This window comes from Motacilla alba, chromosome 5 (genome assembly GCF_015832195.1).
Source record: "Motacilla alba alba isolate MOTALB_02 chromosome 5, Motacilla_alba_V1.0_pri, whole genome shotgun sequence".
Lineage (NCBI taxonomy): Eukaryota > Metazoa > Chordata > Aves > Passeriformes > Motacillidae > Motacilla > Motacilla alba.
This window is the reverse complement of record NC_052020.1, coordinates 42,168,104-42,192,911: the sequence shown is the minus strand read 5'-3', so window position 1 is coordinate 42,192,911 and position 24,808 is coordinate 42,168,104. Positions and strand designations below refer to the sequence as shown.

Here is a 24,808-nt window from a genome sequence, read left to right as displayed (position 1 = left end):
AGACAGATCAATGCCCATCCTCTCTGTAGGCATACAGCCTCCAGTGAAGCATCTCTACAGAATTCAGTTCCTCCCTTGTCTTGAATGTGCCTAGTGTTTGAGGGCTTGACTTCCTTCTTTCTTGGAGATTTTTTTTTGTTTGGGGTTTCTTTTTTTTTCTCTTATCCCAGCTGTCTTAGTCAGAATGAGAGTTTAACTGATACTGATTGATGGCAAGTAATTGTACCCACCATCTTCACTGAAGATGCTTTTACCCATCTTCTAGCATTTAATTTATTTATAATCAGAAAATAAAGCCCTGATTTAATTTGTGCAGATGAAACACTGCACCATGGAATTACCATCCTTACTGATGGAAGCAGGATCAGTTTTTGAGTTCTACAGTGAATATCTGAAATGCAGTAATTTGTTGCAATGCATATAAGCAGTGCTGGAAAGTTAATATCTGTCATAACAGGATGGCATTTCATACAAGCCAGGTTGTGTGTTTTCTGCAAGAGTGTTTATCATCCAGCACGATATTCCAGTAAACTTATGATAGCTTACTCCCTTCCCTGTTTCTTTTGTCATTAGTCCCAGTACAGAAGAAGGACAGGTAGATAGGATTTTATAATCTGTGTTCACTTCTTGATGGCTGTCTTCAGTGATGTCAGGCTGCCATGGCATAGTTGGTTCTACAGTGATTAATTGCAGAGCGTTGTGTTTTTTGTGTTAGTGAGTTTACTTAAAAAAACACTTTTATAATCATCACTATAGGAAATAAAGTACAGGAGCTTTTGCAGGGTTTGGTAAATGGAATACATCTGGCTAGCTTGTCTGTGCAGAATTTAAATGAGAACATATGAAAGCATCAATATCAGATGTGCAAACCAGGTCACTCAGTGAGAATTTTCTTTTGAAACTCACATTCCTTGTATGATTCACTTTTTGAGGTTTGAAAGAAGAAATCAATTCTTAAACACAGTTCCCTCCACATACTGTGGATTGGAGCATCAGTTTTACACTATTGCGTTGTGCAATATTTGTGACTACTCCAAATTCACCATCTTGAAGCGGAGAAGAATCTGTGACACATGTAATGGGCAGGTGTTGAAGTCTGGGATCTGGGTGCTGCTTTGGACTGCTAGCCTGTGGAGGCCTTGAGAAAACAAGGAAGAGTAGTAAGGACCCTGAACCCACCCTCTCCTAAGGGCCTGTTAGCAACATCTCCTCCCTTACTGCATTTACATTTCCTGTTGTCTCCTATGATTACCAACAGAATTTTGCTGAACAAAGTAAAACCTGAACTATTCTAGTCTTTGGGAAGAAAAATCTAAAATTAGTGGTTTTTTCTTCTGTTTTTCCTCCTGTTTGTACAATACTGACAGGGCGGGGGGAAGTGCCAGATTTTAGAGATGCAAATGTTCTGCTAAACAAATAGACACATTGCCTCTTTGCTGTGATCTTGTCCCAGTCTAGTTTTATTGCACTGTTGCTCTATATGGTAAGAGAAGCATTTGACTGATTGCTGCTTCACATTCTAGTTGAAGTTGAAAGGTTGGCAGTTTGGGAAGTTGTCCTTCATGTTCCCATGCAATTACATGGCTTCAGTTACACTTTGAATGAATCATGTACCCAGAGTGAGCGATACTGAAAGTCGTGAGATGCAGAACTTCTGTTTTCCTGATGTGCCTAGTTATGTGAACTATCACTGTCAAACATTTTGTCTCACATCCTCCCTTGGTTTTTGCCTGCTGTATATTATTTCTAATAGTAAACATAAATGAAAATCAATACATAAAAATTCCTATTTTGTTTTGCACTGCTGGTCTTCTACAATGTCTTTCTACATTTCTCAAGTTTTTAGGAGTGCAAGTAATAGAGGAGGTTGTACAATTTATCTCCAGCATCAGACTTTGAATCTCTGTCTCTCATTATGAGGCATCCACAATCCATGAAGTATTTCTGGATTGGCAGGAGAGACATTATTGCCTTCTGAACTGCCTAAACATGCTGGTATTGCCTGCAGGAGAGCATTTTAGTTGTCTTTTCTCTCTCTCTGTGGAAAACAGAGGAGTTTCTGTGGCTGATAGATTTTGGTGCAGAGAAAACAGCAGCTGTTGACCTTCTGGATATTAGCCTTGATGCAAATATTCCTGGGGGAGATGCGTGTGACTTTCTTACCAATGCATCCTGTACAGACTCTCCTCTCATACTGTCACTGAATGGTGAGCTTCCAGGAAAGCTGGGATGTGTGTCTGTGGCGTATGCTTTTATGGGTGCTGGTTGTGCTGAGAAAAGAAGGTCATTGCAGGTCACCTCAGCTTTAACACTGCTTCTGCCACGGACTTGCAGTGTGGTTTTGGCAGATCACTTTGTATTTGTTGGAATAATTGGGAATGGTCATTAGAGTGGCTGCAGTGAGTCCTGGGCTCAGGCAGACCACCAGTCTGCTTTTCTGTCATTCAGTGTGCCAGATAGCCCCAGTCACCTTCAGTACCTCACTCCATCTCACTCCATCTCTGTCTCAAATCATCGAGACAGCACTAATGACCTGCCTTGTAATGGCACAAGGGGGATTTGCTCTGGCTCTGTAGACACAGCACTATAAAAGCTCTTGTTAGCATTCTCTCAGGTGTAATCCATAATGGGAAAAGCCATCCTTTCTCCCTGAGAGGCTGCAGGAGTTCCATAAGGCACGTCCATTTGTCTCCCTTTGGGCCCTTTCATATTGTGAATCTTTGTTTGTTCTTTTTTAAGCTACATCTGAAGTCATGGAGCTCATATAAAAGCAAGTATCAGAGTAAATAAAACTGGTCTAAGACAGAGTTTTGTTAGAGACTTTCTCATGGCAGTCTACAAGCTGGCAGAGCTGTATACATGGAGAAAATATTGTCAATATTACAAATACCGTAATCAACCAAATGTAACTTTATTCCTGTCATCATCTAGGTCATTCATAAGGTAATCTTACCTCAGGCATTTAGGCAGAGGTTGGTAAAATTATTTTTTTCAGTAAGAATGATATCCAAATCCACTTCCTTTATTTCATGGGGTTTCTCAAGTTCATTGTTTTCGTTTATTTTCCTGTTGTTTAGTATTGTGTTTTGTTTATGCTGTTGCACCTTGAAGTACTTGGGATTTGGTTTTGATGCTGGAGAACACAGTTCCAATTTGGAGTTTGTTTATTATTCAGACCATGATGTGCTGATGGTCAGTGTTTATTTACAGGCCAAGCCGAGAGGAAGAGCCATGAGCTCTCTCTCACTTGGAAAGTTGCCCAAGGCAGCAATCATTCCTCACTTCATGCTACCAGAATAGTTTCATCTGTACAGGTTTGCCAAACACATGGTCAAGATAAAATTACTTATTTTTCCTTGAGGCTTTCCTGGTGGGAGTGAAACTTGTTTGTTACAAGAAAAGCCCTGGTCAGAGTGTTTCCTTTTCTTACTGTCCCTTTGGCTTAGTTTCTTCTCTCTTCTAAGTGGAATTTAACAGCTTATCTAGTTGTTTTCCCACAAAGGTCTTCTACAAAACCAAATGCAAATCACTGTAACCAGTTAATGTTTCAGTTCCTGGGATTGTAAGGGAATGTATAAGCAAGAAAAACAGAATCACTGTATGGATTACAGGATTTTTTTCAATAGTGTTGCCACGTAAGGCAATAGAGCCTATGCACTTAGCACAAACTTGCTATTGATATATTTGGTAAACAAGAAAGAAAAAACTTAATTTCATTCTCAGTATTTTTATTCTGACTTTTTTCACCTGTTTTCCCATATAAGTGTAACCTAGTAACTCTGGGTAGTGATCAGAAAGCCAACTGCAGCCTGCATTATATGGATGTAACTTGAAGCAATTGGAGAAATTACCCTTAGTGCTTAAAATTATTAACTGTGCTAAGCTGTTTCTTCTCAGCAGAGTTGAAATCTATTGAGAAACTGTTTGAGTTTGCTATCCAAACAGATGAGTAAATAAATACTTGGAAATGGTATGTTTACAAAAACACCTTACAATTACAGATACTTCTGAAATTCATTACAGATACTTCTGATACTTCTAAGCCTCAATAGTGCTACAAACATTTCTACATACCAACATTAGTACTGTTGGTGTTTGTACTCACATAGTGTGTAAAGATCCCACCTAAAGTGAGGGCTCATTGTACAAGGTGCTGGGTGTCAGACTTCTGGATAATTATGTGTGTCCTTCTCAAATACGTGTTTTTGGTTTACCAAGATAAAGGGAGAAGGACAGTGCTATTCCTTTTCATCTGTTGCTAGAGTGGAGTTGTACAAAAGGACGGATGGGTAATCATGTCACAAGAAGGAATGGCTGTAGTCTGTGAATTTACATAGTTTTGAAATAAGAGGTTTCTAGTTATCAAAGCAGTTCTGTCATTTTAGAATAAACCTTCATCAGTTTTCAAAAGGGCTTGTATAATGTGTTTTATCAAAACACTGAGAGGACTAAAGAGATGAGGAGTTTTGTTCCAGCTCTATGATCTCTATCTCCTGGAGACCTGGAAATAACTGTCACCTACTTCTCACTCAGATTTACATGTACCACTGTGAAACTGTAATGTGAAAAAGGGACACCTGAAGCAGAAATTGCAGCTTCTTAGAGAGTTTTTTTTTCCTTATGGTTAAGTCATTGCCTTGGAATTGATGGTAAGGATCATTGGGGTGAGTAGGTAAAACATTGTATTTACTGTGTAATAGTAGGAAACAAACAAACTTCTGATTCACATATTTTTAACCAAAAATCTGATAAATTAGCTTACCTTTTTTTAACCAGTTCAGCACCAAATGCTTAGTGCACATAATAACACAAATCCATAATTAACGATCTAAACAATCCTGTCAGTGTAGAGAGAAAAAAAATTGCTGGACTGGCCTGGTAATATCTTGTTCCAAGAAATGTGTTTCCATCTGGTCTTGTTTGGCCTGTGCAGCATAAACTTTTGTTTTAATTGTAGCTCAGTTGGAGTTTAGAGGATCCATTTGTTCTTATTCCTAGTAGGCTCCAAAATTCATTCCTCTACGAATAGCCAGAAATGTTTGAGATTTCTGAAGAACAGGAAGGAACACTCTGAAATTCAGTTGCAGAGTACTCACTGCAGTGCTTAAATAGCGGTGCTGACTGCTTTGGTACAGAGAGGATTCAGGTTTGCCCACAATTCAAATGGTTCTTCTGGGGAGATTTACCTCTGTAGTGGCTCTGCAGATTGCAGCATTGTTGTGTTAACTGAATGCACAGTGGCACTGGTGCTGTGCTGGCTGAGGCTCATTGGTTCACAGTGGCATGAGCTTAGGTCTTTCTCAAAGGAGGATTTGGGAAAGTGAATGAGAGGTGAAATTTTGTGGATGAAGTATTTTTTCCATATAGTCTGCACAGGTGTTAGCTATACATGATTCATAATTCTGTGCAGGCATTTAGGTCAAGGGGTGGGATTGATGATCTTTTGTGAATGTTGAAAGAATGCAAAATTCTATCTTCTTCTTTTTCTTTTTTTTTTTTATAACCTAACATATGCATCCTCAAAATGCCTCTATTCTGAATATCTTTGAAGTTATTAGCTACTCAGACTACCTCTCTTCTCTTTCAGGCTGCCTGTTTAAAGGGCATGATAACCCTGATAAGTCAACACAATCTCTTTTATTTACCAAAGTGGGAAGTCTCTAGAAAATTCCAGTCCTGGGAAAGTTGTATAACCCTCAATGCACTGTATTCTGATGCTTTTCTGGGCTTATAATGCTTACTATCCATTTTAAAGTGCTAGTTTTGCTGTCTGGTACTAAGTGGAGTTTAAGAATTATGTTTGTCACAGGGCAGTAGGGTACTAGAGGAAATCCATCTTAAAATAATGGTACAATTCTCCCACGTATCTGTACTGCTGAAACAGTCCATTTTCTTGCCTCCTTTCATATCTTTCTTCCCCTTGAAATTAAAAAGAAGAAAAAAATTTAAAATGAGCTCTACTGAAATCTCTGTGCATACAGGGCAGGCTAAACTATTTTCTTTTTTCATTTCCTGCCACTTCATGCTTCTGTCAGGACTTTTCCAGGAGAAAGGGCAGGTCAGTATCCAGTTGTCTGGGAAAAGAAAACTTAGTTACAGATATTTAAACAAGACCAAAACAAACAGCTTAATTGGTCACATGAGGAAAACAAGACACCAAGGTCATCCTCTCCTTCCCTCATATGGCCTCTAAATGACCCTAAACATCTGATTTTTTTCCCCTTAGCTTGCTTCTATGTTTAGCTTTGTAGTTTCTATTAACAGCACCCAAAATAGATATTATTCAGGGCAGGCAGGTGTACCTGCCCACACTGCATGGAGACAGGAGTCCTGCCATGGCAGTGGAGGAAAAGGGGCTCAAGTGCAGTTGTTCCTCCTGCAGGAAGGAACTGTTTGTGTGACAAGGGTAAGATGTGCAGGGTGACTGCTCAGGGGTTCATAGGCTTTGGAAAGTCTGTGGCAAGGGGATCAGTCTTATGGCAGATTGCACGTAACAATCAGGATTGTCTCTAAGAATCCTTTTTTGTGTTTGCAGGAAATGGTACATTTTGCATTCTATTCTGCTCAAAAAGATTCATCTTCGGACAGGAATTCTCTCTAATTGTCAGGCAGGCTTGTGACTTCCAAACTTTTGAAGTTTTCAGCTCTTTCTTGATTGCTGATCTGCCTTCAGCCGACAAAGGACAAAGGACTTTGTGACCCTGAGGAGGATAATAATATTGGAAGCTATTTGATGATCTGTCTCCTTCAGAAAACCTTAAAGATTGAATGTCTGCTTTTTAGGCCCAAGTTTTGTTAATATGAGGTAAAGAGAAGTCTTGGTGAAGTAGCTGTTCTTGTACACTAACATGAAGTTTCACCCTGAAAAACCCTTTATTTAGGTGAGAGACAGAAGGCCAAGAAATGCTGCTTAAAGCTCTTTCAAATAGGTCTGAGTTTCAGTATTTTCAAGTACTTCAACACCATGGCAACAAGAGCCTCAATGCTTGAGATAATTGAGGACAGAATTAGCATATTTCCTAGGAAGAGTCTTCTGAGAGTTTTGAAGTGGTTTGCAAAACTGAGATGGTCATGGGTTCTTGTCAGAGAGAATTTCTCTGCCAGGACCTAGCCCTCCCAGTTAGTAGCTAACAACCAGGGCACTTCCCAGTGCTCCATTCCATCTAGCAGATTCACAGATCTGTATGGGGTGCATACCATTGGAGGGCCTACTAAATTCAGTTTTCACATCTGTGGAAACATTATACGAATCATTGGCCACTCATCCTCATTCCAGAATCAGCTACATAAATGTTATTGATAATGAAACATGCAATTTATTGCTTACTCTGCAGAGGGATTAGACGTTGTAAGCAGCAAGGTGGGCAAAGACATGTTGACAGCTTGGAGTGGGGATTAAGTTACATCATAATCAAAATTTGCTAAACCTGGGAGAATCTCCTCATCTTCCCTTGCTGGGATCACAAGAGGCATGGCTCCCTGAGTAAGGACTAAAGCATTGGTTTTGGTGATGGACTGTTTTAACGTGAAGATGTCTCAAGACTCTCAGTTGCTTTATATGAAGGAGTTGCTCAAGTGTAACCCTCCTCTAGACACAGGTGACATTCCTGTCTCTTTGACAATACTATGATTGTGGTACATAAATTGCTTTAACATTCTGTATTATAAAAAATGGTGGCACTAGTTCCTCCCATTTAATTTTCTAAACCAAATCATCTACTTTCTTGTCTTAACAGCAGTTGAAAAGAAAGTGCAAAGGAGGTGTTTCCCTGCATTGGCTCATCTTCACTGTACCTCTCCCGTTCTGCTTCCTCTTCCTTCTGCTCCCCGAGTGAAGATGAGTGACCTGCTGCGAATATGACATCTCTGACAAGTGTCATTGCCTCCCACCAGTCCGAGTGGGTGTCCTTCACTGACGAGCTGCTTCTCCCTGTTCCCCCACGAGGTAAACTCTCTGATTTTCTCTGGAACTGGTGAGACTTCCTTGTTTGATTTAGACCAGCTACTGTCATATATTAGCATGGGAGAGCTTACTTTCTATGTGGAAGCAGTTTGTGCAGAGATTGAATTATCTCCTGCTACCCCTATGTAATAGGAGAATTCGAGCCAAAAAGGCAAGTTACTCTCCTCGTGTGATGTGAGGTAGATCTACGACAGGTTTTGGATCTGTTCTTCAAAATTCAAGACAGTATCCAACCAACCATGGAGGACATCTCACCTATTAAAATCAAGTGCAAGACTGCCCAGTGTTAATCCAAAAGCTGCATTAGGTGAAGGAAAATTTCCTATATTTAATGGCAAATTTTAGATATTTCAATAAAAAACAATGAAATAATGGTCAATCTTGTAAATCTTTCTATGTTACCTGTATTTTAGGTAGCACTGAGGCTCCTCCAGTGAAATGTTTTAATTCCTCCAACACATCCTCAGAAGAGAACCACAATGCAAATGGAGAATTTCAAGACCTATTCTGCTCAGAGCTGGAGGAGGCAACTGAGCAGCCCAAGGTGGATTCTGCTGTGCTTGGTAACCATGTGTCTCCCTGCGCTGATCTGTCATCATCCATCAGTGCTTGGGTTCAGTTTGAAGATGCACCGTGGACCAGTGCTTCATCAACCCACCCACAAACAGGTGAGGCAAAAGCAATGAGAAGGTCTGTTCCAGTAAGATAACAAACTACAATGAGAGCATACAGGATTTTTGCCTTGCTTTTTGGCTTCTCAAAGGTTTGAGTAGTTTGTACTGTATTTTAACACAATTAATGTTATCAGAGTTTCAAAAAGGGCTCACACTATCCTTCTGGATTGAGCAAGAAATATTTTCTTTTTGTAAAAAAAAAATGAAAACCTTTTGTCATTCACTCCACCTGTGTCTTGACTAAGTCTTGAACATTGCCAAATTGCCAAGTTCATGGGGAAGGAGCCTAGAGGAGCTTTCAGCAGTGACATTTCTTACATAGAGGCATGAAAAGCCATTGTAAAAGTCTGAGCCATATTTGCCTCTGTAATCTGGAACCCAAAGAATGGTGATCACCTCTGTGATCCTAGCCTTTACCTGATCTTAGTTCCCATGTGCTTTTTGCCAGCAGTTCATTGATAGCAGCAACTGGTGTGCCAGTGCTCATCAGTACTTCCAGCTGTCTTTTGATGCTGTGATTTAGCAGCGGGAGAATGACAAAGACAATAGACTTTAATTCCAGCACTGCATGCACTTTTCTTCAAATGTAGCAGTTCTTTCTGACATGCTTTAAACATGCATGCAAATCCTCTGCCTTGCCTCATCAGCTCATGGTAACTGATGTGGCTATATGAGCTTCTAGCTTTTCTGCATGAACAGACTTCTGTCCTTCCTTGCAGGAGGTTGTGGAGTAATTGTCCAAGAAAACAATAGTTTACTTTTTCATGTTTCAATTGAGACTCTCTCTTATTAATTCCACTTTATGACTGCTATTTATTAAAGCAGTTTAAAGAGTTATAGCTTTCCTCTGTTCACTGAGTCCATCAGATATTCCCGATAACACATGAATAATACTTCTGTCAGAAAACTTGGATTGTCAGCTTTGGATTGAGTTTTGGATAAGCCCCGTCTGGTTTTCCATCTGCTAGTATGACAGGTGCTACAGACTATTCCTTTTGAGACAGTGTGGTTAGACCTTTATGAAGAAGTAGGGGAACCTTTAGAATTTCTTATAAAAGAGGTTTCTCTGACATTCTTTATATTTATTGGTTGGTTCTTAGTTGTAAATACTTGTGATGTGGAGAGAAGGAAGAGCACACATGAAGTATAAATATGTAAAACTGAGGTGCTCTACTTCTCTGTCAAGTTTCATGGCTATGTGATCCTTACGCTTACTCACACAGCCACGTACTTTTTCAAATAGGGATGTTGGTTACTCTGACTTGGTATTTCCTTCCTAATGTTGATATATCCTTGTTAACTGAAAAACCTGTAAATGCACCTCTTAAACAAAAAATTAAAAATCTTTGCTCCACCTTAATAAAGCTAATAATAAGAAGAAGATTTCCATAAAACAAATTTTATTATATATTATATGATGTCCTACCCATGGGAGGGATGTGGCCCAGTCTTAAGGTATGTGCTTAGCAAAAGCACTGCCTGTTGGTGTGTGTTCTCTGTCACAGGGGACACCAGTCTGTAGGCAGAGGTCGAGGACATCCAGATGAGGAGAGCAGAGTAGACTTTCCAAAAGCATTGGAGTTTTGAAGGAGACACTCATTTGTGCCCCTGTAGAGGGTTGTCCTGTGTGATCCACGTCACTGAGGGAGGATATTTACACACTGACTTTGACATCTGACTGAGATTCATGGAGGAGGGTGGTTGCCCTAACAGTCAGACCAGGATGTACTCCATGTAATTAATTCTTGCATGGGAAGCTACTATTCTATGAACCAAATAAGAATCCTAAGGAGGTGTTTCCTAAGGATATTTTTTAATCCTTACTTATGAACTGGTCCCACTCCTTTTCTGGACCCTGTATGATAAAAGGCCAGAGCAGTGCAGCTGACAGCCTCTAAAGGGAAGCAGAAATGACAGCTCTTTGTTTCTGGCCCTTTACTTTGAGGGACATATGACAGCAAGAAGTAGGATAAGCTTCAGCCCAGTTGTTCTCCATTATTGTGCAGATCACAATTTTATTGAGACGCGTACACTGACACCCTGAGTGGAAGGCCCGTGGTGACAGCAATTACTCATTCCAGTAGCAAACACTCTGCATAAGAACAATAGCAAATACCCAGCCAGGGAGGGAGGAGTATAAAGGCTAAGTACAGACAGAAGGATTGGTGTGAGGAGGATGGACACATTTGAGTTCTGTTTCCTGTGCAGGCAGCTGTGAAGAGCAACGTCCTGGAGGCTCAGCAGCCCCGGTCGCTGTCCTGTCAGGGCTCCAGCGCTGTTAGGAAATCGCCTCTCTGTCTGTCTGTCTGTGCTTGAGCAGCTGCTCAGCTGACCAGATAGTTACCCAGGCTCATGGCCAGGCTGCCTGGAAACACATTTTGAAAAGGGCTTGAAAAGTGGGATTTCCAGAGTGCCATGAGAGCAAAGAGGATGGGTCCTGATGCTGTACATTAGGGCTACAGTATTTTGGCGCAGGCTCCCCCAAAAGCAAATGTTTCTCTCAAAATGCTCAGAGTCTAAAGAAAATAGCAATTTAAATATAGTTAGAATGTAATGGTTATCCAATAGGAAGTACATTTTAAAGAAAACCAACGCTAATGCTGAGCCCTTGTTGTTCTGGGAAAACTGAAGACATTATTGGGGGAGCAGAGGTTGGGGGACTGATGGCAAGAAACAGGGCTGAACAAACAGACAAAGAATTTGGAAGATAGAAAGAAAAGTCAAAATCTGAGGTACAGAAATGAAAAGCACCCATAGTAAGCCTCACAGCAAAAACTATCTTTAATTAGTATGTTCTTGTAAACCCTTCCTTCTGCCAGGTTCAGGCAGAGTAAATGCTAAGCAAAATGTTTGTTTCAAAATATTTCTGCATTTGGGTTTTATGTATAGTTAACTGACAGCTGCCAAATCATGTGAATTTCTCCTCAAGAAGCAAAAACTCTTGAGTGAGGCCATAGAAATATTAAGTCAGAGAAGTGATGTATTATGGTATCCCATTCTCTGTTTTCCTTTTGTGGGGAAAAGAAGAAATTTCAATTTTGGTATGATTATTATCAGCCTAGTCAAACTGTTACTGCCACGGTGAAAAATGAGATTTTTAGGCTGACCCAAATGTTCCTATCACAAATGCTACACAATCTCTTAATGATCACAGCCAGCAGGTGACAAAACATTTGCATTTGTTACACAATGGGCCTCCAGTCTCATATTCTGTCAGTGTTAGCTGCACTCTTCAATTCAATGAGGTATTCTTAGTCACCATAACTAGACTAAGGCAAGATCTGTTACATCATCCATCCTACTCAGCCATGCCCACTTCTTCCCAAGAGCTTTGTCTGGTTTTAAATGGCTCAAATTACTTGGACTCTTACCATGACCCTTGAGAGGCTATCCAACAGCATATCTGAGCTCAACTACTTTGTGCTGTTCTCTCTGTAAGTAGGCAATATTTGCAACACAAGATCAGCAGCTGGAAACTACACCTGTCACTAGAAACTGTGATGCTATGGTAAAATCAGAAAAATCTGAAATCCTATGTAATAAGAAAGGAAATTATGCTAACATGGTTTATTGTAATACAGTGTAAAGATCAAGGAACAGGTCCTCAAAACACCAAAGAGGAATTAATGCTTCAAGGTAAATCTGCATATTAAAAGCCAATCCATTGTCTTAAGCATAGACATATCAAGAAAAGTAAAATGCATGTGGAAGGAAATGTTCCTCGTTTTGGGAATCAATGAGTTGATTTTCAGTATCCAATGCATGCTACAGAATTTGCACTTTAGGGATAGTTCTGGCACTGGTCTTTCAACATAAACAGATTTCTGAGAAATTCCTTCAGCAGAAAGGCTGTGACTCTCCGGCTATTGGCATTAGAGACTGAATTTTAAATTTCTACAAGAGCCCTGCCTCATTTAGGAATTTGGCTGCAGCACTTCCAGGAATCTGAAGAGCAGCAAGCAGAAGCATCTGAAGAGAGATCTTAAATGTGTAGATGTTTACTTTTGTTGTCTTGCTTTTTGAGATTGCTAGACGGTCTTTTGGCTCAGCATATGGGAAAATGCCCTTTTGCTAGTTTTAATAATTAGTGTTGGGGAACCTAGAACAGTCACTGGTAGAAGTTGACTGTAGTAAGAATTTAAAGAACATCTGTTGCAGAAAAAGCTGCCTGTAGTTCTGGTTTTGCAAAGTACAAGACTCTTTTTAGGAGAAAAACCCTAACAATTCTGTTCTTTCAAGATGGCCCAATTTGCCTGGAATAAAATGAATTTGCCCTTACACAGAAGTAATGTAATACTTACATAGAAGTATGTGGCAACACTAGTCCAGTCCGATGCCTTCTGAGATAAAAATTGAGTTTGGAAAGCACAATACTAGTTGGCAGTGTTTGAGTTATTAGATCTTACATGTTTCTAAATTAGCCTGTTTTTTCATATTGCTGTGACTGACTTAAAAAATACTGGAAATCTAAGATTTTTTTTATAAAATAATTCCACAGTTTCTAGGATATAAAGCACACTTTAATAAAAAAACCACTTGGCTCCTATTAGTGATCCACATACAGAGCTCAGCTTTTCAGTTTGTCCTCTATGTCCAAATGAAGTGCTCTGTCTGTCAAAGCAATTTCAGCTGACCTGGGTGTCACAGATAGGGAATGCTTAATTAAAGAAAGTAAAAACACTTTTAAAAAAATCTGTGGTGCTGTAAAAACTCCACTGAGTTGCACAACAAACATATTCAGGTCTTGTCAGCAGTGTCAGAAACATGAAATCCTGCTCTGAAAAATCACAGCTTCTCCAATACTTGAGCAACAGGAAAGCATATGGCTGCCTGCAGCATGGAATCTGAGGCAGACAGCTGAGTAGTGCCGGAGGGTGACAGTGCCAGGCACTAGCTAAGTTGTTCTGCATTTGTTATAAAATAACTGTGTTGCTGTAGATGTTGGAATTTGTATTTACAGAGCCCCAGTACACTGATCTAGCTTGTCTTTGGAATAGTTATGAATTTCAGATAGATTGCCCTGCATGTCTCTAACCAATAACCTGTTTTCTGCAACCAGTGTCTGCTTCAAAAGCACCCAGCTGGACTTCCCCCTCTTCCAACTCTTCTGAGAGGCAAGCCCGTGCCTCAGAGAGCAGCTGGACAACCAACTCGGAGGACACCAGCAGCCCAAGCATTGCTCCCTCCTACACAGATCTGCAGTCACTGAATACCGAGGACTTGACCAGTGGTAGAACATCTGCAGCAGATTCAGCTGGTAAGAGGGAAGCCTTCAAGTTTCCATCTCAATATTTTTAATGCTACTCAAACTCACTGTTCATAATTGAGCCACTGGGAATGGATCCAAAGCAGAACAAACTCAAGGATTAGGCAGACTAACATTTTGTTCTACTCTAATTCCAAAAAAAAATCACACTTGAATTTTGCACAGCACTGACATGTGCAGTCTCCTGAAGTTAGAGCCAAATGCAACTATGTACCTGTGGACAGACTTGGAGGATTTCTGCTTTTGACATGCCACGTCAGCTTAAGCTGATCTAGGAACTAGTATGTTGTGGGAGAGGCTGGATGCCTTTGCTGAATTTCCATGCAGAAATTTTCTCAGCAGTGTATTCAGCTGAGGCAGGCCCACTTCTGCTTGCTCCTCTCTGTTCCAGTGAGTGCCAAGACACAGATCCAGTTTGCTGGAGGCATTCTTTGCATAGTGCTTTGCACTGTTATTGAACAGTAAATGCAGAGAGAGTGTAAGACATGACATAAGATGGTTCAGTAGCAGATTTTAACCATTTATGGATATTATATATGACCTTGTAGGGCTCTATTCAGACACAATCCTGATTGTGGAAAAATGTGCTACATGGCATTGTAGCTCTTTGCTCCTCACTTGTACTCTGGGTAATCTGAAGTGGGAGAAATAAAGCACAGTGGTGTCAGTCATGTCATGGAGAATGGGAACTGCTGAATGACAAATCTTTCACAGTGCATAAAAAAGCTGAGATGTCAGGACGCAGAAAAAAATACACAGCTCCAGGAGGAAGCACCTGGACTGTGTTAAAAGCTGTTCAACCCAAGCTGAGGAAGGTCAGTAGCTACGCAGTTTGGTGATGAAAATTGATTCCCTGGTGTCGTGATAGCTCAGACCTGGGAGATATTTAATGTGTTTTCTCTCAGGTGGTGAATGTAAAACTACGTAGGAAATAAGATCTGTTTTGTGAGAATGGGCTTCCCAAGCCTCGCTGAGGTCATATGTCCCTTCCATAAGAAACATATGTGTACGTCACCTGCAAAGAGTATTATTGGGTGGTTCAGTGAAGCTGGGTTAGACTTCTAGGCAGATTTATAAACAGCAGCATGGTAAGTGCTGGCTCAGCACTTTAGACAAAGGATTTGTGGAGTAGTAGTTACTTTGGATAAGTAGAGCTGTTTCTCTTTTCAAATAATGAAGTTACCACAAATCTGTTTGACCATTTTTATTTTGGAATACTCTGCTTCCCTGTACCTCTGAGTTTGGAAACCACTTTTTGGTAGAAAGGTAGAATAGGCAAGCTGGAGTATGGGCTGGATATTGGTATTTTGTTGATTTAGTATAGGCTGCTGTCACTGGGGCTGTCTCCATCTGTGCAAAGAGAACGAGGGCTGCCCAGTCCATATATAACTTCACATTGTATAGGCAAGTCAAAGACAAAAGGGCTGCTGTATATGCCCGTCATACACATGGGATTATATCCTATATATGACCCAAAGTGAAGCTGATACTTCAGTAAAAGCTTTGTGTGCAACTTTCTTATCTCGGTCAGTCACAAACTGACATACTTATTAGCAAGACGAGTACAAAAACTCATTCTAGTCACCTAATTTTTTTTTTTTTGCCTGAACAGGATAAAAGGATACTCTATTCCATAATTTCACCACTTGTCTAGAATTTATCCTGCATGCAAAATGCTTAAACACCAGCTGCCTGTGGTAGTTCAGGGCACAGGGTTTCGTGTGGGAGCAGATGAAAGCCTGAGGTAGGTCTGACTGCAGGCATACACAGAGACAACTCCCAGCCATAAAAATGTGCATCTTGGTGTCCAGGGCTGGTAGGCTCTAAGCAGGTAGAATTGGCTGGGAATTAACTTTCTCACAACTGACACAAAATTTGAGTGTAAAACTGATGGGCTTGAGCTTATATAATGCATGTGTTTATGCAAGATATGGCTTAGGAAGATGTCTGGAGGAAGATGAGAGAGACCTGAATGATGCAACCTGAAAGTTTACCCTTGCTACAGGGGACTGCAGAAAACCTCCTGACTGATGGAGTTGGGATGAGCAGACTGATGTCCTGTAAAGGCAGCAGTGTTCACAGTGGTGAAGGTAAATGTTGCATGAGCAGAGCTAGAAAAGATTTGCTTTTCTATCAAAGTGCAGCTAAAAGATGCTGCACTTCATTGCCTATGCTTATTTGAACTCTGGCACCAAGAAGCCTTTTATATTATCCTCATCTTTGTCAGCACATGGGACTCTTTAGCTTGCAGCAGCTAGCCAAGAAATACGGGTCAGGTGATAGCAGACTGCCCATTTACCAGGGGCATGTGTTTATGTGGTTATAACAGCAAGAACTTTGCAACAGCTGGGGTTTCACAGTGTGTGTGAAGCTGTGCTTGGTGCTGCTGAAGTGCCCTTGCCTCAGAGTTCTTACCATGCCTCGCCACGTCGCCCAGCTTGGATCAATGAGCATGAAAAGAAGTAGGAACTTTTGGCCTTTGTGCTGTGCTCTGCAAGATAAGTAACACAGGACATCTCTGTTACTGATACAATACAAGTATTTGTTCCTTCTGTAGCAGATGCCGGTCTCAGCTTTCAAAAAAGGCCAAATATCTGTGAGACAGAGGAGCAAGGGAGAGGCCTTCTTGTAACTGAGGTTATGGATTTGTTCTGAGGTTGTGCCCAAATACCTCACAGCTTGATTTAGATTTCTGCATGTCACCATTCTTCTTTAAAATAATTTAATCTATATAAATTGAAATTTTATTGTATACAAAATATAAATAGTTATATACAGTCAGTATGTATATAATAAAGAAGATATATATATTTACATAGCTCATAAACTATATTCTATTATAAACTTCATAGAATATATAATAGAATCCCTCTGTATCACATAATAAAGCTATGTGTGTGTCTATGTGTAGGTATAAGTTTCCTCATAGCAGTTTTAGGTGCACTGTGGCTAGTTGTGTTGTTCCTGTTGTGATTTGTATCTTAGCAAAGCTGCAGCTATGCCACGTTTGATGTTAATGGTTCAATTTGCTGACCAGTTGTTCTCTTTGGCACTTTCTTCTATCTCTGGGACTACTGGGATACTGAGGAAATTGCTATGTTATTATTTTCTGAGAACATCTGCATGTTTGGAGATAGAAGGTTGCATGTGTGACCCCTAACTTCCAAAAATCCAGACAGTTCATAAATAGCACAAGAAATTAATTCTGAGAATGTTGTTATTTTCAACATCATTTAATGGGGTTCTGGTGCTTCTCTTCCAAAACTTGGACATGGCAATTCTGACAAGCTCAGCTCCAGCTATCTCTTGAAGGTAATAGAGGGAAAGTAATAACTTTTCAAACCTTTTCCTAATGCTTTTCTGCAGTATTTCTGTTACATTTCTTCTGTAACTGTAGCCAGCAAGATGCTGAATCCTGATATGACGACTGCAAGAATGGTGTTCAGTGAGTTTCAAACAAGCAGCTTTGAACAGGTTATATAGCTGTGCTATGTGGTTGCACTGAATGCCATGAACAGGCTACAAGCTCTGTTCCATGTTAATTACCATGGCAAGAGGGAGAATGCTGATGATTGCATCATGCTGATGATTGCCACCTTCCATCCAGAACTGCATTTCAGTTGTCCTGTGTTGTCCTATTAACCAGCTTGTGCTGTGTCCCAGACACATGAAAAACTTGTGCATGAGAGCCTGCCAAAGCCAGCTGGAGAGGCTTGCAGAGAGGAACATCCAACCCTTGCTTTAAGGAGGAGGGGACTCCAGAATGCCATGAACAAATAGCACCTAAAATATACTCCTAAACAACTCCAAACTAGATTCAGGACCAGAGGCAGGGTTCTTTATTTTTCATGTCAATACCAACTAGCAATTCAGGAGTTTTATATCCTTGTTGTCATCCCAGATTTTTCTCATGCATGTTTAGCTTCTTGAAGAGTACTGAATTAGTGGGACAGATCTGGAAAGCTAGGTCTAGATAATTCTTAACAGTAGAAGTGCTGTGATCCTGAGACAGACCTGTGTACTGGGAATTAGCTCATCCTCAAGGCTTCCTGGCTGCAGAATCCCAATGACCTCTGCAGCAGAGTTGAGTCCTCATCCCTGTTTTGCAGTGGGGAAGCCTGCAGCTTGGTTGTGCAAGTTGGACCTAGAAGTAGGAATAGCTTTTACCATACAGATTGACAGCCTTGCTCTTTGATGAAGACTGCAGGTAAAAGTAGTGGACCAGAGTCACTATCTTAGACCTGCCTTGTGGCAGGAAGGAAGGCTCAGAAAATCTGCCAGGAGGATGGGGGAAGTATTAGAATGAGGAAAGAACAGGTACAACAATAAGTAAATGTTTATTTCTATCTATTCTGTAGAGAGAATTACAAAATAATCTTTGTGTGCAGTCATCTGATTCATAGTCTTTAAGGCCAGAAAGGAGGACTGTGTTGTCATTATTATTGTCCAGTCTGGCCTCCTGCATGTCTCAGGCCAAAGAACCTCACCTGGTCATTTCTGCACCAAAGCCTTCAGTTTGCAATACACAGCACAGCTGCAGGCTGTGCAGGGAATGCATTGAGAACAGCCCTGAGGAAAAAGGTGTGGGGCTGTTGGTGGATGAAAACCTCAACACGAGCTGGCAATATGGAAGAAATTCTTTACTGTGAGGGTGGTGAGGCACTGGAAGAGATTGCCCAGAGAAGTTGTGGATGCCCCATCCCTGGAAGTGTTCAGTGCCAGGCTGGATGGGGCTTGGAGCAAGCTGGTCTACTGGAAGGTGTCCCTGCTCAAGGCAGGGTGGTTGAAACAAGATGATTTTTAAAGTTGCTTCCAACCCAAGCCATTCTATAATACTACCATATCCTGAACAAATATTTGCATAATATCTTTCTGACTAACATCACCTGCAGCAAATTCAGTCCCTGATCAGCCATTTCCATCCCTTCAAAACTTCATTTTTAAAAAGGACTGTCCTAGTGATAACATTTAAAGCAAACTGAGCTCTGCCAGCTCTTGTGGGCGTAAATGTAGTCTGCTAACTTCAAAAGGTCCAATATCTGCCTCCCCTACACCCCAGAAAATAACACTGATTATTTATCTTCTCTGTTACCTTGCATCACAAAGAAGAGTGGTTGATGCTGCTGTAGGACTATCAGATTCTTGCTTTTTCTTCAGGAACAATGAGAAATATCAGGGTGTAGGAAGACAAGATTTAACATTGCTCTTGTAGTAAGAAAGGAGTTAAAAGAAAGCTCAGAAGTGTCTGCTCCTACTAATGTCTACTAGGCTGAGTCTTATGGTGCTTACCCCTGTGAATTAATTAGGCCTTCCCTGCTCCTCCACATTATAAGAAAACCAAGTCTAAGACAAGGAGCCGGCAAAGTGTGAGAGGAGAAAGTGACAGCATTTCACTAAGTCTGATTTTCATTACTGCTTGGAAATGTTACAATTAAAAACTTTATAACTTTATATATGTGTGTGTGTGTGTGTGTGTATATATATAAAATAACTTTGTTGTTTAATTGAGTGTTTTCTTATCTGCTTGCTGGCATAGAATCAGTTCTGATCTTGTGCATGTCATTGGCCCTGTGCTGCAAACAGCTAAATGAGCATCTCCTAGTTCAGGTGCTGAGTTTTCTTCTCATGGCCATTCAGAAGTGGAAGGTACAGTAACTGTGGATTTGTAGCAGAGTTATCTTTATTATAGAAGAGCTAAATGCTGAGCCTACATGGTATTCTTGATGTAGTTCACTCTTTTCATACCTATTTACCAATGTTTTTACACAGATCAGCTGAAAAGACAGCAGAGAGAAGTCCAGGGCGAGTCACAGTACTGACCTTCTGATCTGCCTTCATATAGGCGCTATCCTAAGAAAATAGATGTGAGTAGGTGCTTTGTAGTTTGTCTCAGTGAGGCAGACTAGGTGGTACTTTATTTGTTTGCAAGGCTGTGATTCCTCAGCCACAGTGTTTATGTTGGCCCCAGTTGGTCTCTAATGCAGAAAGCCACATGCTGATATGATAAGCCTGAGGAGTTCAGCAGGAGGTTTTGCCGCTGGACAGGACATTTCAGTGTAAAGCTTAATTGGAGATGGGATGCTTGAGTGCAGCAGCTATCTGTGATTGCTGTGTTCACAGAGGAACAGCTTGGTTTATTTGGACCAATTCTGCAGGATGCTAAGTGGCTTCCAAGATAAAGCTGCTGGGAGCGAAGAACACCAAGATATCTCCCCACATCTGTTTACACACATCCAGCTCTTTCAAAGTGGAAAACATCAGTGGCAGTTTTCAGTGACATCATCTCGCCTGTTGCATTCAGTTCCTGGCAGCATGTTGCTGTACTGCTGACAGGAGGCAGGAATGGCACTGTAGCCATAGAATAGCTCTGGAGAAGCACTGTCCCAGCTTCATGCTGCTGCCCTGCAGCACTGGCTGCACCCCAAGGAACACAGTTCTGCAGCTCCAGAACCACAGCAGGATTCACTGCAGGGCAGAGTCACCCACCTGAGAAGTGGCATTTTCCACCCTTGAGTCTACATGGCAGAGAAGCAAGCAAGGCTTCAGCAGTAGTACCAATTAACAAGAGATGTAAATCATTGCATGTGCTCTTGATTAGAAATCCCAGTTCTGTGTGGAATTTCCTGTCTGATTATGAAGGGGTTGAATGGAGCTGGCAGAGTAAAACAGCAAGTGAAAAAGCTGGCAGCAGCAGCAGACAGCAAATAAGAATGAGAAATTTCACAGTACTCAAATGTATGGATTTGCTTGCTTGTCTCTTGCTGTGATATCATCCAAAACCTAAGAAAGACGGACTACGCATCACAGGAGTTGGAAAAGTGATGATGAACACCTATAGGGCATCAGTTATAGAGTCATCTCCTCAAAGAACAGTGTGGGATAAAATAGGAAGCAGATTTGTCAAAAACATGAATAGTGAACAGAATAATTTAAGCAAAACCTTCAGCTTCTATGTTCACAACTTATTTTCTTGTGCCCACTTAGAAACTTGAGATAAATGTCCATTTTAATCAGGACTTCTACCTCCCTTTTTCTTTTATTTAGCCCCAGTGTTAGGGACAAAATGTAAAACTTTCTGTTCTTTCAAGGGCAGAAATTAGCAGAGTTGGATGGCAGTAATCTAGGGAAACTGCTGATTAATGTCTTTACTTCAATATTTCTGGTTTTCACCTCATCTAGCCTTGATCATGCCATATAATACTGGAGCACAGATATGACATGAATCTTAATGACCATGTTCATCTGTTATTAGAAGCAATTTGATCTAAATTGTCCTCATGTTTGACAGATGAGACCAAAATCCTCTGCCTATATAAATTGGTATTTGCATTATGACTGTGTGTATTACATGAGAGGAAGAGGAGACTTCATGCTATTTCTTCATTCTGATCTTGGTTAGCAAGAATGAGAATTGTGATTCTGGGTTTTGTCACATGGATGCCAGTCCAATTTACTTGTCAGTATCCTTGTGGTACTGCAGTATATTTCATGGACGCTGATTTGAACTAATCACTTAGGACTCTGTTTTTTAAAACTATTAAGAGTGCTCAGTACTTTTTGTGAAGAAGTCCAGATCTAGATCTGGGTTTTGCACCTAAAACATGTTTCTCATGTCCCAACTATTCTTGTTACAGTTGAAAAAAATTTTTAAACAGCTTCAGCTCAGTGTGCTCCTCTCCAAATCTAGCCATTTAATTTAGTGCCTAAAAGGAGATTAGAGATCCTGCCAACATATGTCCTGTAGCTCTGTGTTCTCAAGCCCATTACAGGCTTTGTAGAAATTATTCCATTTAAGTGGAGACTTTAGTCTCTTTAGTTTATTGAAGCTGCTGTATTTTCACATGTAGACATTTCAGAGAGCTTTAAACATGATTCACTTAAGATAGGAATGGAATCTATTTCCCAGGACCCTGATGTAAATGTATTCATGACCATTTCCTATGCATGTGTTCCTGTGCCAATATTGTTTTCAAATAGCTTTTTGCCCTCTCCAGTGTAAGCAGTTTAATATATTTATACAAGGTAATTATCTCTCTGTGTTCATTTGCTAAACTGAATGAGACAAGCTCTTTAGTATTCTGGTTCTCCATCCTCATGCTGTGAAAAGAAAGCTTTTCTCAGCTCACATTGCTGTTTGAATTAATCTTTCGGGTATGTGGTGATCAAAACTGCAAGACTGATGTGTCACCGCAGCCTGATATCAAGATAATAGTTCCCATCTTTAGGAATTGTCTCCTTGATACATCCCAGGATGTTATTTCCTTTTGTGCCAGTGCATCAGGCAAGTACCTTTGCAGTATATTGAAACTGATAGTCAGTGTTATATGTGTTTGCTATGTCCTGCCTCTGCTACACCTGCACTTACATGCTTGGTGGTAGGCTTGAGTCTTCAGAAGGGGCTGGGGTGGAATGGGAGCACATGCCACAGAGAGGGTACAGAGAGGCACATGGTGCTCCTGGCAGAGCACACACCTGGAGGGTGTTAGTGCATTTGTCACCCAGCCACAGCAGCAGCTCCATCGCTCCCCGTGCCTCGGGGCTGCACAGCGCTGCCTCCAGCACAGGCAGCTGGCTCCAGAATGAGACAGGAGGCTGGCCCAGGGCGATTCACTGCACCTCCTCTGCAGCAGGCCCTTCACCAGCCAGCCAGCATTAGGATCTGGGTGGGAAAGTTTACATAAAAGAAGTAAGGGGGGTTTTCCTGGTGGCTTTGCTTTCATGAACCCACCACTCCTCCTCCCCCAGACTGATTTGTTTGTTCAGGCTTGGTTGCCTCCAGCAACACATTATTAGTGCGAACTATGGTGTATCCTGGGAGACCTGCAGGATTCCCCGCAAATCTTTTGAGTTTTTGTCTCCAAGGAGGAAGAGACACAAAGGCATTTCTCTCTGTTGACGCAGTTGCGTGTGTATTGTTCCCCTTCTTTGAGTGTTGGTGTGTCTCTTCAGCAAATGCTGTAATTGGACTGCACAGTCTTCATCTTGCATCTTCGTCTCAGTGAGTAGATTATGCTTTTCTTGGTAAAGCCACCAAACTGCACTGCTTCAAAGGCTGTATTTGAAAACATGCTTAGCTGAAGAGGTTTCAGCAGAGCTGTGTGCTTATTGTTGCACACACAGATCTGTCCTTGCTGATGGTAGACCTCAGACTTTCAGGGTAAATCTGGCCTTAAGATAAATACAGATTGTATTATGCATGAGCAGTTTTCCTTGATTTAGCATGGCTGCAAAGGCAGTGAAGACACATTGACAATGGATTAACAACGTGGGTATGTTCTCAGGGCCCTGCTAACACCATACATCTCTGCTAAAATCAATGCCACTGCAAATTCTTTAGATATAACAAGTGTAATGAGAGCTTCCCCACAATGTGATCAAACTCTGCAGGTATGCTTTTGATCTCTGCTTGGTTTGAAATTACAGGACTCAGCTTCAGCTCCTTTGGCTGTTCTGTGTCCTAGGCTTGCAGGAAACAGTCTGTGTGTCACAGCACAGTTCAAACATCACGAAGAGCGCTTGATTTCCTGATTAGTCACGTATGTGTCCAGAGATGGACAGCATCAGATGAACTGAGCTCCCATAAAGGTCAAGGCAGCTTAGCTAAGAGAGGTCAGTGCTCTGGTAGAAAAGGCATCAACAACAGATGGCATCTCAGTAACAGCAGTCAGAGGCAATGGACATGAGGGTTCTCATAATGGTGATGCTGTCAATGATGGGGGCTATTAGAGGGCAAGCAAGTTAGGGAAATGCAGAGAAGGTGTTTTGAGTGCGATCTACTTTCATTGGGTGATTCAGTTGCCAAGAGACTCAGATGTTAAAAAGTGGTGACTGGGGTTTTAGCCCTGTCCTCTGTCCTCCTGCCAAGCTGATCCAGGTCTGCCAGAGGGTGGGGGACTGCTGGGGCAAAAGGGTGAGCTGTGCTCTGCTGAGATTGACAGTCCAGCTGCATCCACAGAACAAAACCAGTTTGCCTCGCGCGTCTGAACAACCTAAACCTGAACTAATGGAACAAACTGGTGTGAAAGAAGGGTTTTGCCAGACCCAGTAGCTCCTTTTCTACTGGATAAAAGGAAAAGCAGGTCAATAGAAATCAACCCATCCTTCATCAGATGGCAGGGAGAAGAGTCACTCTTCAAGGAACAAAGGCATTTGAGAATAACCTGATAATTCCTGGATCATTCTCAAGTCAAACAGCACGGGACCAGGACCCAGGAGGCTTCTCCTGCTAGACCTGGAAACCCAGCTCATGTGCCTCTTCATATCTTCCTCCAGGGAAGAAAATACAAGAATGGATGACTAGGCTATACTTTTTCTGCATTTCAGTTATTTCTTAGTGAACAGCTTTAATCCCCCTGCTTCAGCCCATCTCCTGCTTTAGAGAAAAGTTTCAAGGTGGCTCTTGAGCCTCCCAGCAGCCATTGCTCTAAGAAATGTTCTTTAACCCACACAGTCCCTTTGCCCTTTCTTCACCATGGGATTTTCCGTCTTCCTGCCCATCTCTTCTGGGTGCTGCTCTACTTCTATTTCTTTCCAATTTAAAATAATTTAAATGCTGAAAAGCTTTGATGCTGGTGGCATCACCTTGTTTCTAGTGGGTGACCTGCTGCATCCTGCATTCTCTTTTGGCAGGGAAGGGAAAATGAGTAAAGGGACTGTCATTCCCCTTTGCTTGGCAGAAAGCCCTTCTGCATGCAGAAGAATTTCTTCATAATATACTTCCAAACTTAAAATTCTCTTTGATGACTGGATAATTGAAGTAGCACTGTTGCAAAGTAGTGAAGTAATAATAGTCTTTCAAAAAATACATACCAATTCTAGCAGTAGCTAATGCGCTACTGGAGTCCCCTGCAGTGTCATTGAAATTCCATCAGTGACAATAATTTCTGCACCTTACAGGAATCTGAA

General features: G+C 41.2%; 1 protein-coding gene across 4 annotated transcripts in view; it reads left to right on the top strand.

Moving 5' to 3' along the window:
• Positions 1-24,808, top strand: part of STON2 (stonin 2) — a 70,148-nt gene that overhangs the window by 6,991 nt on the left and 38,349 nt on the right. For all 4 annotated transcript variants that reach the window (XM_038139460.1, XM_038139456.1, XM_038139458.1 and 1 more), the window contains exons 2-4: positions 7,737-7,945; positions 8,377-8,631; positions 13,697-13,894. In XM_038139460.1, coding sequence (XP_037995388.1) covers positions 7,858-7,945; positions 8,377-8,631; positions 13,697-13,894 — 541 coding nt within the window. In that variant the 5' untranslated portion in view covers positions 7,737-7,857. The remainder of the gene's footprint in view (positions 1-7,736; positions 7,946-8,376; positions 8,632-13,696; positions 13,895-24,808) is intronic.